General features: G+C 49.9%; 1 protein-coding gene across 4 annotated transcripts in view; it reads right to left on the bottom strand.

Moving 5' to 3' along the window:
• The window catches only part of RTKN (rhotekin), a gene marked incomplete at its 3' end in the record, with an annotated part of 55,557 nt that extends 43,204 nt beyond the window's left edge, over nucleotides 1-12,353 (bottom strand). Inside the window, exon 1 of one of the 4 annotated variants that reach the window (XM_083571382.1) lies at nucleotides 12,333-12,353. Coding sequence is in view for 3 of the 4 variants with exons in the window: in XM_083571383.1 (XP_083427509.1) it covers nucleotides 2,306-2,416 (111 nt within the window). Of the gene's footprint in view, nucleotides 1-2,305; nucleotides 2,598-12,332 lie in introns of those variants that run through there. The other 3 variants (XM_083571383.1, XM_083571379.1, XM_083571384.1) reach the window with 3 other exon arrangements.
• Nucleotides 12,354-12,666: the final 313 nt, after the last annotated feature.

Here is a 12,666-nt window from a genome sequence, read left to right on the forward strand (position 1 = left end):
ATACAGGACCGAGGCCATTTAGGGCTTTCAAGGTCAGCACCAACACTTTGAATTGTGCTCAGAAACGTACTGGGAGCCAATGCAGATCTCTCAGGGCCGGTGTTATGTGGTCCCAGCGCCCACTCCCAGTCACCAGTCTAGCTGCTGCATTCTGGATTAACTGTAGTTTCTGGGTCACCTTCAAAGGGAGCCCCACGTAGAGCGCATTGCAGTAGTCCAAGCAAGAGAGAACCAGAGCATGCACCACTCTAGCGAGGCAGTCCACAGGTGGGGAGGGAGGCTGAAGGCATGACCTTAGGTGCCCAGGGGTGTAGGAAGAGCAGCTGAAGACGCAGCATTGTCTGCACAGACTGGCAGCCCCTCTCCAGAATTTGGGTCTGGGGTCTCTCCCATCTGCACCTGGAGGTGCCAGCAGGGATTCTACCTGCGACCTTCTGCACACAAGTCAGCTGCTCTGCCGTGGAGCCACAGGGCCTGGTCTGTGGGGAAAAGAGGCCCTGGGCCACCCTGAGGTCCTCATGCCTTCAGGGACTCCAAGGCCTTGGTTCAGTCCCAGATTTAGGACAGGGGTGCGGGTTCCTCGCACAGGGGGCACAAAATAATAAGGATAATAATGTTAATAATACCTATATTTATACGGGTACCTCCTGAGAAGATCCCTAAAAAAAGCAACTGTACCAAAAAGGAATTATTGTGAAAATAAATTTTTTGGGGGGGATTCTTGTTCTTGCTCTGATTGCTCCCATTCCAGGAGGGGCTGGGGTTGAGGGAGGCCACTTGCTGTGAGAACTGCAAGTGGGGTGTCCCTAGTATGGGGGATGAGGAACATGGCAAGCGAGGCGACCTTTCCTAGGGGCCCTTTGCCTACAGCTCAGTCTGGGGCTCTGTGGGGCAAGGGCTTCTGGCACCTGAGACCTCAGTTGCCCCCTCTGCAAAATGGGAAGAAGTGGCCTCACAGAGCCACTGCAAGGAGGAACTTGGCTTTGCTTGAAAAGTGCAGCTCACTCGGCCGTACAAACCGCTGTGCAAATAAGTATAGATTTATTTCGTACCTGTTACTCCCAGCCATCCACTGGCTCTCGCCCAAAATGTTCCCCAAATCCCTGTCACCTTCTGAACATGAGCAAACCTCTCCCCCACTTCAGATTCAGCCCTCCCCCTGGACCCCCCCATCATAACCATCCTCCACCGTCACCAAGAAAGCCAGTGTGGCCGAGGGGTTAGAGTGTTGGACAAGGACCTGGGAGACCCGAGTTCAAATCCTACCCCCAACTTCGCCATGAAGCTCCCTGGGTGACCTTGGGCCAGTCACTGCCTCTTGGCCTCACGGGGTCCTTGTGGGTGTTAAATGAGGACCAGGCACCGGGAGACCCCTACTGGATTTGAATCCGCTTTATAAACTGGTTCTAACTTTAAAGCTGCTGTTACACCATTATTATTATTAATATTAATATTTGCATTCTGCCCTTCATTTGAAGATCACAGGGTGGCTTGTCCAACAAATGACAGACTAGATGATATTGTTGATGTTTACCGAATCTTAAATTACGTTTATTACTATTCAGTTTCCACTGAAACGAGGCTGCATTTTAATGTTTTAATGTTGTATTTCAATCTTGTTTTTTGAGCTGTATTTCAATCAATTGTTTTTATATTTGGTGTTAGCTGCCCTGAGCCCAGTCTTGGCTGAGGTATAAAGAAAATTTATTATTAATTATTATTAGTATTACATGTGACTAATAAATTTATTGATTTATTTAAAATGGCGACTAGGACTGGGAGACCAGGTTTCAAATTAGTCTGCTCAACCACGAAGCTCACTGGATGACTTGGGGGGCCAGCCCCTCTCGGCCCAACCTAGAGCCTCCCTCGCAGGGTTGGCGTCAGAATTAATCGAGGGCAGGTGGGGGGGGAGAACCATGTAAGTCACTTTGCGCTCCTTAGAGGGAAAAAAGAGGGATATAAACGCAGTGTGGAAAAAATCTCCCACGGTGGTGGTGGGTCCCACTCTCGTCTCCTGCCCCTCCCCGTCGAAAAGGGATCCCCAGGGCCATCTAGTCCAGCCCCCTGCAATGCAGGAATGTATCTTCCCTCCCCAGTCTGGACACGAAACCATTTCTCAGCTGCTCCGGCGTGGCGCCCCTTCCGCGCCAGGTGCTCGACGAACCGCGCCAGGAGCGCCTCGACGGGAGCGCGTCCCGCAAACCTCGCCCCCGCCCCCCCGCCACGGCCACGCGCAGCCTCGCCTCCGCCCGGGACTTTCCCACGCCACCCGCGTGGCCGTCCGCTCCCCCCCCGCGCCTACCTGGTCCGTGTCGCCGACGAGGCTAAGGCGGAACCGGCCCCGTCGGATCTCCATCTCCAGGGCTGAGCCCCGCGCCACCGTCACTCGGCTGCGGTGGTGGCGCTGGAACATGGTGGAGACGGAGCGGGGGCGATTCGTGCCGGGTCTGGTCTGGGCAGCGCACCGGGAACCGTCGGGGCAAGTCGGGTGGGCAGCCTCCTCAAGCGCCGCGGAAGGGACTTCGGCTCCGACGGCGGGCGGCCCCGGGCGCGAGTCCCACCTGGGCGGCCTTTAGCGGCGGGGGCGGCGCCGCAGCTGCTTCCGCCTCGCCCCGCCCCGTCGTGGGAGGCGAAGGCCGCCCGGCGAGCGCGGAGATGCGGCGGCGGGGCGCGGAGAGGAGGCGCAGGGGCGGGACGGGGCACGGAGTCCGCGGGGGTCCTGCAGCCCCGGCCGGGACGCGCGACCCTCGACGGCACCCGACGGCACCTTCCGCCCGACCCTCCTCGGCGCCCCCGGCCCAAGCGTGGCTCTCAAGAAATGCTGAACTTATCCATCAAAAAATTAGCAATAATTGAAGTTGAGAGGAAAATGAGCTCTTCGGATGGCAAGGGTTGTTCGACAGGGCAGCAGTCTCCCTCGGAAGGTGGAGGTGTTTCAGCAGAAGTTGGGGGCCGCCGGCCAGGAATTCTTTAGCCGCACTTCCTGAACTCAGGGGGTTGGGCTAGATGACCCCACAGAGTCCCTTCCAACTCTTCAGTTCTATGCAACCCGACAATTGTGTGCCTGGATAGGCTTGCCCAAACAGAGACATTTTAAATAAAAGAATTCCTTCCAGTAGCACCAACTAAGTTTGTTCTTGGTATGAACTTTCGTGTGCATGCACACTTCAGAAGGTTGGCGGTTCAAATCCCCGCGACGGGGTGAGCTCCCGTTGCTCGGTCTCTGCTCCTGCCCACCTAGCAGTTCAAAAGCACACCAAAAAGTGCAAGTAGATAAATAGGTACTGCTCTGGCGGGAAGGTAAACGGTGTTTCCGTGCGCTGCTCTGGTTCACCAAAAGCAGCCTAGTCCTGCTGGCCACATGACCCGGAAGCTGTACGCCAGCTCCCTCGGCCAATAAAGCGAGATGAGCACCGCAACCCCAGAGTCAGCCACGACTGGACCTAATGGTCAGGGGTCCCTTTTAAGTAATTGGTATGAGCTTTTGTGTGCATGCACACTTCTTCAGTTACACTGAAACAGGCTTCTGAAATAGACTTCTGTTTCAGTGTATCTGAAGAAGTGTGCATGCACACGAAAGCTCATACCAATGACAAACTTAGTTGGTCTCTAAGGTGCTACTGGAAGGAATTTTTTTATTTTGTTTCGACTACGGCAGACCAACACGGCTACCTACCTGAAACTAGAGGCATTTTAAGCAGGCATCGAAAAGAGTGCAGCGCAGGCTCTTGCCTGATGTCAACAGGCAGGGAGTTCCAAAGTGCTGTAATAAATGAAAATATTTCTTACAAACACGGAAAAGGATATTGTGTGGCCCCTGTCACAGGGCCGGTTCTGCAGATCGAAGCATCTGAGGGGCCACGTTCATGGAGAGCCTGGTGTGCCTGAGATTCCCTCGGGGTTCCTGCTCCCCCTTTATTTTTAGGGGGCCAGTTTCCTTTAATTTCTCCCCAGGGAGGCAGGATGCTGGGGGTCTCCTGGGGGCGCTTCTCTATTCGAAGTCCTGGGGGTGCCAATGCCTTACTTACACAGAAGCATTCAAGGTCCTCGAAGCTGTGGGGTGGAGGTCCTGCCAGGGCTGTCTGCCAAAAGGGCTGAGGAGGAGTCTCTGTGGCTCAAGGCTGCAGCTGGCGGGAAGGGGGGGCAGACAGATGCCAGGAGCCTCTGGGCAGAGACTGGCACCGAGGCAACGCACATGGGGGGGTGGCCTTCAGGCATGTGCCAGAGCTTCTGTGTTTGGGATCAGGGCCAAAAGCAAGCAAGACGAGGCTTAGTTTGGGCCTCTTCCTTTGGACTTGGGGTGGGGGTTATAGGAAGGAGGGGGCCCTTCAACTCTCCCCCCATGGAGGTTGGGTGGCCGTCTGTCAGGGATGCTTTAGCAGAATCATAGAATGGTTGAATTGGAAGGGATCTGTGGGTCATCTAGTCCAACCCCCTGACATGCAGGAATCTCAGCACCTCAGTACAGTGGGGGGGGGTTGGACTGCATAACCATTTGGAATCGCTTCCCAACGCCATATATTTATTTATTAGATTTCATTCAAGAATCACAAGATAGAAACACAAAAACACATAACATAACAGCAAACGAAAACAAGAACCCACCACACACAGGCACACACACACACAGTCTAAAAGGGCACGGATCGTTTGATTCGCCTAATTTAAATTAAATTAAAGTTAATTTAATTAGGAAAAGGCTGGGAGAAGATGAACATTTTTGTCTGGCTCTTAAAGACATATAATGAAGGCACCAGCCAAAGTTTGCTAAATGTCCCTGGGGGGAGAATTCCATAGACGGGGAGCCACCGCAGAAAAGGCCCTGTTCTCGTGTTGCCACCCTCCGGGCCTCTTGAGGAGGAGGCACATGAAGAAGGGCCTCAGAAGATGATCTCAGGGTCTGGGTAGGTTCATATGGAGAGAGACGGACCTTGACGTATTGCAGTCCTGAGACGTTTAAGGCTTTGGAGATCAAAACCAGCACTTTGAATTGGGCCTGGAAACTAATTGGTAGCCAGTGCAGTCGGATCAGGATCGGTGTGAGATGGTCAAACCTGGCCGCTGAATTCTGCACCAGCTGAAGTTTCCAAACCATCTTCAGAGGCAGCATTGCAGTAATCCACAGGTAGGCAAACTAAGGCCCGGGGGCCGGATCTGGCCCAATCGCCTTCTCAGTCCGGCCCACAGACGGTCCGGGAATCAGCGTGTTTTCACATGAGTAGAATGTGTCCTTTTATTTAAAATGCATCTCTGGGTTATTTGTGGGGCATAGGAATTCGTTCATTTTTTCCCTTCAAAATATAGTCCGGCCCCCCACAAGGTCTGAGGGACAGTGGACCAGCCCCTGCTGAAAAGTTTTCTGACCCCTGCGGTAATCTAACCTTGAGGTTACCAGAGCATAGACAACAGTAGTTCGGCTGTCCCTGTCCGGATAAGGGCTGAAGGTGATGGAAGGCAGATCATTTAGTGCGGCATCACCTACCCTCTGGAACTCCCTGCCTATTGATATCCAGCAAGCGCCTTCGCTGTATTCTTTCAGCACCTGCTAAATACATTTCTTGTTTAGACAAGCCTACTCAGACACTTAGAAGGTTGGTGCAAATTTTAGCCTGTTTTAGTATTTTAACTTTTTGTATGCTTTAAAGCAGGCATAGGCAACCTTCGGCCCTCCAGATGTTTTGGCCTACAACTCCCATGATCCCTAGCTAACAGGGCCAGTTGTCAAGGATGATGGGAATTGTAGTCCAAAACATCTGGAGGACTGAAAGTTGCCTATGCCTGCTTTAAACTGTTGTAATATTTTATTGATTGTTTGATCTTTTCGTAGACCACTTTGACGGTTGTGGTTTTTTAAAATAATAATAATAATAATCACTGTATAATTTTAATGAAATAAAGAGAGAGAGCGTGCGCACACAGTCTGTTCCTTCCAGATCAGTTTGGAGTGTGGATGGGGACCACCTGCCTTCTTGCCGCTTCCTCATCTTGGCTTCTTAGGGGTAGCCCTAGGGGGGCTGACTGCTTTCTTGGGCCTGAGAGGAGGGGGGGGTCCACAAATGGCAAGACTCTTCTTGTTGCATCCTTTTTAAAATTAATTTTCAATTTTACAATATACATTATAATTCAAACAATAATCATAATCTTATAGGATTCCCTGAAACCTCAGACTCCCCTCCCCCCTTCCATGGGTTTCATTGTCAGTCTTCTTCTACCCCATCATATAGTTTCTCCACCTTTCTTTAAAAATCCATTTTGATCTTAGTTTTTGTTACATTACAAGTGTTGTTATAATCCTGCCAAAGTTTTTAGTTGTTTACAGTGTTCTCTTAAGTAAATTACAAATTTTCCCCATTCCTTATTACAGTTTCTATCTTCCTGGTTTCTGATTTTCCCGGTCATTTCCGCCATTTCGGCGTAGTCCATCATCTTTATCAACCATTCATCTCTGGTCGGACTTTGTCTTCTTTCCACCTCTGGGCCAGTAATATCCTCGCTGCTGTCACTGCATACATGAATAGTCTTTTCTGCTCCTTTGGTATTTCTGCATCTAAAATCTTCTTGCTCCATCTTTTGTTGCTGTTGTTGAGTCGTTTGGTCGTGTCCGCCTCTTCGTGACCCCCTGGACCAGAGCAGGCCAGGCCCTCCTGTCTTCCACTGCCTCCCTCATGTTTGTAGCTTCGAGAACACTGTCCCACCATCTCGTCCTCTGTCGTCCCCTTCTCCTTGTGCCCTCCATCTTTCCCAACATCAGTCTTTTCCAGGGAGTCTTCTCTTCTCATGAGGAGGCCAAAGTCTTGGAGCCTCAGCTTCTTCGGCGATCAGCCTTCTTGATGGTCCAGCTCTCACTTCCATACATCACGACTGGGAAAACCAGAGCTTTAACTATACGGACCTTTGTCAGCAAGGTGATGTCTCTGCTTTTTAAAACAAAAAAATTTTTTTCCTTCCAGTAGCGCCTTAAAGACCAACTAAGTTAGTTCTTGGTATGAGCTTTCGTGTGCATTTTTCTTCAGCATTTTTAAGATGCTGTCTAGGTTTGTCATTTTTTTTCTCCCAAGAAGCAGGCGTCTTTTAATTTCATGGCTGCTGTCACCATCTGCAGTGATCATGGAGCCCAAGAAAGTAACATCTCTCACTGCCTCCATTTCTTCCCCTTCTATTTGCCAGGAGGTGATGGGACCAGTGGCCATGATCTTCGTTTTTTTGATGTTGAGATTCAGACCATATTTTGCGCTTTCCTTTTTCACCCTCATTAAAAGGTTCTTTAATTCCTCCTCACTTTCTGCCATCAAGGTTTTGTCATCTGCATATCTGAGGTTGTTGATATTTCTTCCAGCAATCTTAATTCCGGCCAGGGATTCATCCAGCCCAGCCTTTCGCATGATGAATTCTGCATATAAGTTAAATAAACAGGGAGACAAAATACAGCCTTGTCGTACTCCCCCAAAGTGCCACAGTCCAGCCACATTAGGCTTCTTCAGGGAGTGAATCGTAGCATTGGAAGGGATCCCAAGGGTCACCGCCTGCAATGCACTCTGCTTATGCTCTAGGGCACCCTTATTTTTGGGGATGTCATGTACACCCTGCTGGCGAAGATAAATCCGTAACGCCTTAAGGCCGAGGCCAGCCTTGCGCACCGTTCCCTGCCGCGGGCGCGCCTCCCTTCCGAGCGCACGGGGAGCCCCCTCCCGTCCGGCCCGCCCAGAAAAGCCAGACACGCAGAAGGCGGGCCGGGAAAACCCCGGCGGGGCAGCGGGGATGACTCAGCCGCTCCCAGGCTGCGCAAGAGCTCCCGCGGCTTGCGCAACCTTGCGCCGCTCTCCGCCCGCGGGCGCCCCGTCGGAGCCTGCTAGAGAGAAAGCCGTCGGCCCGGATCCGAAAGAGCGAGCCTCCTCCTCCTCCGCCCCGCCGGGTGGAAGGAGACGCGCAGCTACACCAGCCTCAGCGCGGCCACTTACTCACGAGTAAGCCCCGCTGGATGTATGGAAGTGAGAGCTGGACCATCAAGAAGGCTGATCGCCGAAGAATGGATGCTTTTGAATTCTGGTGCTGGAGGAGACTCTTGAGAGTCCCATGGACTGCAAGAAGATCAAACCTCTCCATTCGGAAGGAAACCAGCCCTGAGTGCTCACTAGAAGGACAGATCCTGAAGCTGAGGCTCAAGCATTTTGGCCACCTCATGAGAAGAGAAGACTCCCTGGAAAAGACCCTGATGTTGGGAAAGATGGAGGGCACAAGGAGAAGTGGACGACAGAGGACGGGATGGTTGGACAGTGTTCTCGAAGCTATGAACATGAGTCTGACCAAACTGCGGGAGGCAGTGGAAGACAGGAGGGCCTGGCGTGCTCTGGTCCAGGGGGTCACGAAGAGGCGGACACGACTAAACGACTAAACAACAACAACAAAGGGTCAAAATTGTAGAGTCGGAAGGGACTCCAAGGATCATCTAGTCCAGTGTTTCCCAAATTTGGGTCTCCAGCTGTTGTTGGACTACAACTCCCATCATCCCTGACCACTGGTCCTGCTAGCTAGGGATGATGGGAGTTGTGGTCCAAAAACAGCTGGAGACCCAGCCTTGGGAAACTGATCCAAGCCCCTGGAATGCAGGAATCTCAGCTCAAGCATCCATGTCAGATGGCCACCCATGCACTGCTTAAAATCCTCGGAGGAAGGAGAGGCCACAACCTCCGGAGGGAAACCATTCAGCTCTTAGTGTCAGAAAAGTTCTTTCTGCTGTTTAGTCTGAATCTCCTTTCATGTAACTTGAAGCCATGGGTTTGGATCCTGCCCCCTGGAGCAGGAGAAAACAAGCTTGTTTCCTCTTCCATGAGACTGCCCTCTAGCTATATCTCCTCTCAGTCTCCTTCTCTCTAGGCTAAACACACCCAGTTTCTTCACCCCTTCATCCTAAGGCTTGTTTTCCAGACCTTTGATCATCTTGGTCTCCCTCCTCTGGACACGTCTCAGCTTAGAATCATAGAATCATAGAGTTGGAAGAGACCACAAGGACCATCGAGTCCAACCCCCTGCCAACCTCCTTCTTAAATTGTGGTGCCCAGAACCGGACACAGGATTCCAGGCGTGGTCTGACCAAGGCAGGATAGAGACTTCCCTTGATCTGAACACTAGACTTTGGTTGGTGCAGCCTAGAATAGCATTCGCTATTTTTGCTGCAGCATCACACTGGGGGCTCGTGTTCAGCTTGTGGTCCACTAAGACACCCAGATCCTTTACACATGTACCACTGGCAAGCCACGTGTCTCCAATGTTTGAGATGTGTCAAGAGAGGTGCCAACAGATTATGACAGTTGCCTCCCCTGCTTCTCTTATAAGAAAGAACCCAGCCGATCAAATTACAGGAATTGGTGGAGATGGCTCAATTGTCTAGCAAACTCAGAGGAATCTCCAAGCAAAAATTTGCGGAAAAATGGGATGGTTATAGAAGATATGTTCAAAAATACAAGAATAGTTTTGACTCCGTGCTAGCATTCGAGTGACAAAGGAAGTAAAAGGAGGTGGATAACAATTAAGGATCTATTATGTTTTCTGAATGTATTGGAAAATTTATATAGAAAAGTCTATTGTTTTGTGTACATTTGACTGTAAGATAAAATGTATGCGAAGGGACTTGACAGGAAGTCAAAGTTGCAGAAAAGATTTTATAAGATAAAAGAGGAAAAAATATTTACTTTTATTATTATCATTTTTTTCTTTTTTTGGGTGTTTTGTATTAAATGTTTGGGAGGAAATCAGACGGCAAATAACAAATAAACTAAATATTGACGTATGTAATTTTATTTCTCAATTATATTTTGTGGTGGTATGGTTGAATGTTTTTTTTTTTGTAACATAAAATCATTCAATAAAAATTATTTTAAAAAGAAAGAAAGAAAGAAAGAAAGAAAGAAAGAAAGAAAGAAAGAAAGAACCCAGCCGGCTCAGCTTCCTTTCAGTTGTTCCAGGCCTGCAGGCTCCATCTTTTATTTGCACGCCTTTTTATTCACCAGCGCTTCAGTGCTTCGTGTTTTCCACAGTGCTGAGAACCAGCTCCCGGCTGAGCTTCTCTGCTGCGTTGAAGCCCTGGCCTCTCCTGCAGCTTTGCCCACCTGGGAAATGGGAACTTTCCCAAAGTGCCTCGGGAGCTCTTGGCGCGAGTTAACGTTCAACCTACCAGCATCGTGTCTGAGCATGTTTTCCCGCTTGCCTGCTTTTGGGCCCTGAAATTCCTGCCGGAGCTTTTCCCTTTTCAGTCATGACTGCGTTGCAAATAAACAAATCTGGGGGGAATAAGAGTGGATTGCAAAACTGGCCCTCCCTTTCACAGCTCTTTGCCACACCAAACTAGTTCATTCTGAAATTTCTCGTGAAACCTGCATGCCCGGTGCAGTTTAGAAGAATGCCAGCCCCCAATGGTGTGTCTACACCTCAGTGGGGGTGATTGTGGGGCCAAACTATCGAGTTCCTGCTTTCAGGACAGAGAGAAATGGGCCTGCTTTTTCCAGGTACCAGAATTTTGCTCCAGATCACTGCACCCTGGTTGCCACCCCCCACCCCCGGCTGTATGCTTGTGTGAAGGTGCATGAAGTGTAACTGATGGCAGAAAAACCTGCTGTTCTCCTTTTGATGTTAATAAAGATAAAGCAAAAGGAACTCTGTGTGTCTCCCTTCTCCACAAGATTCCGACTCTCTGGGCAGTGGTTTTCAACACCAGGGCTGCTTTAAGAGACAAACTTGGTAACACCATGGATTATCAAATGCCTACAATGTTTAGAATACATGTCCCTTTTTTACTGGTCTTAAAGGTAAAGGTAAAGGGACTCCTGACCGTTAGGTCCAGTCGCAGACGACTTTGGGGTTGTGGCGCTCATCTCACTTTACTGGCCGAGGGAGCTGGCGTTTGTCCGCAGACAGTTTTTCTGGGTCATGTGGCCAGCATGACTAAGCAGCTTCTGGTGAAACCAGAGCAGTGCATGGAAACGCTGTTTCCCTTCCCGCCGGAGCGGTACCTATTTATCTACTTGCACTTTGACGTGCTTTTGAACTGCTAGGTTGGCAGGAACAGGGACCGAGCAACGGGAGCTCACCCCGTCGGGGGTATTCGAACCGCCGACCTTCTGATCGGCAAGTCCTAGGCTCAGTGGTTTAGACCACAGTGCCACCCGCGTCCCTTACTGGTCTTACTACGTCTTTAAATGAGCTGCGATGTATTCCTCTGAACTCTGATGACAGAAAGAGAAAGGAGTATGGGGGTCAAAGACGTCCGGGGGTCCGGAGGACTTGTGAGCACAAGGAGCCCCTGGACTGAATCTCTCCGCTCTGGGTTTTGATTTCTGAACCAAGTGACAACCCAGTCTCACCAGTCCCTGGGTGTTGCAAACCTCCTCTGTAGGTTAACATTACGACCCAGAATTTCCCCTCGGAAATGAAAGCTCTTTGTCTCTTAGTCGTTGTCCGAAATGACTGGAATGAAGGTTCCATGAAGATTAATTTTGTGGAGGTTTGAGGGATGGGCTTTGCATCAGCATTTAGCTGACCCTTGAGAGAATTTCCCCTTCAAAATCAGATTAGCTGATGGAGGTACTGACCTCCCTTTGTAGTGTGACTTGGCTTAGTCACCTGGTGTCAACTGTCTGCTTTGCTTTGGAGACACTTGGTCTGCTTCTCACTGTCTGTCTGTCTGTCTGTCTGTCTGGTGTCCAGCCAGTGAACTGGCTGAGGCATTTATATCTCTGCCCCCCCCCCCACCCTGCTTCTCAGTCCTACCAAAAACGGCCCAAAGACTTCTTTCCTCTCCCTCCAGTCACAGAATCATAAAATAATAGATAACAAGATGAAAGATGAAAAATCTTTTTTTAATAATTCCAGTGGCACCTTTAGTAAAGGTAAAGGGTCGTCTGACCATTATGTCCAGTTGTGGACAACTCTGGGGTTGCGGCGCTCATTTCACTTTATTGGCCGAGGGGGCAAGCATACAGCTAATATAAGCTTTCAAGGTATGAGCTTTCGTGTGTAATACACACTACGTCAGACACCCTGAAGCAGAGGTCGCCTCAGCCTTATAAAATCATAACATGTTAGAGTTGGAAGGGAATCTTACAGGTTATGTAGTCCACTGCACCACCAGGAAAGAATCAGAGCTGGGTTTTGAATATCTCTTGCAAAAAGAACTCTACAGTACTTTACGGTCAAATATTTTCCAGTCATTTTTATAACCATGCGAAGAGCAACCTTTTAAGGGATTTGTAAGGGACTGCACTATATATATATATATATATATATATATATATATATATATATCTCGACTGTGTCAAACCAACACGGCTACCTACCTGAGTCTTGTAAATGTCTCATTCTTCTAGAGGCACCTCTTTGCCTCCTCACCAGCCGAACCCCTGTCTGCCGCACCTGAGCCCATTTAAATGAAGGGGTTAAGAAGGTGTGCCGAACTTGGCATCAGACCAGGCTATGAGGCAGCCGGATTGAGAGAGGAAGGTTCTCAGGATGGCCCAGAAGGGATGATAGGGATCCCTTCCTGGAAGAATCAGAGGGGCTGTTGGCTGAATGCGTTCTCCAAATGCAGAGGAAATAGACCTGGGATGGGAATTCCCATAGCTGTGCTTCCGGGTAGAAAACATGCTGAAATCATTGAGCCAGGCATCATTT

Source organism: Podarcis filfolensis (genome assembly GCF_964270895.1).
Source record: "Podarcis filfolensis genome assembly, chromosome: 9".
Lineage (NCBI taxonomy): Eukaryota > Metazoa > Chordata > Lepidosauria > Squamata > Lacertidae > Podarcis > Podarcis filfolensis.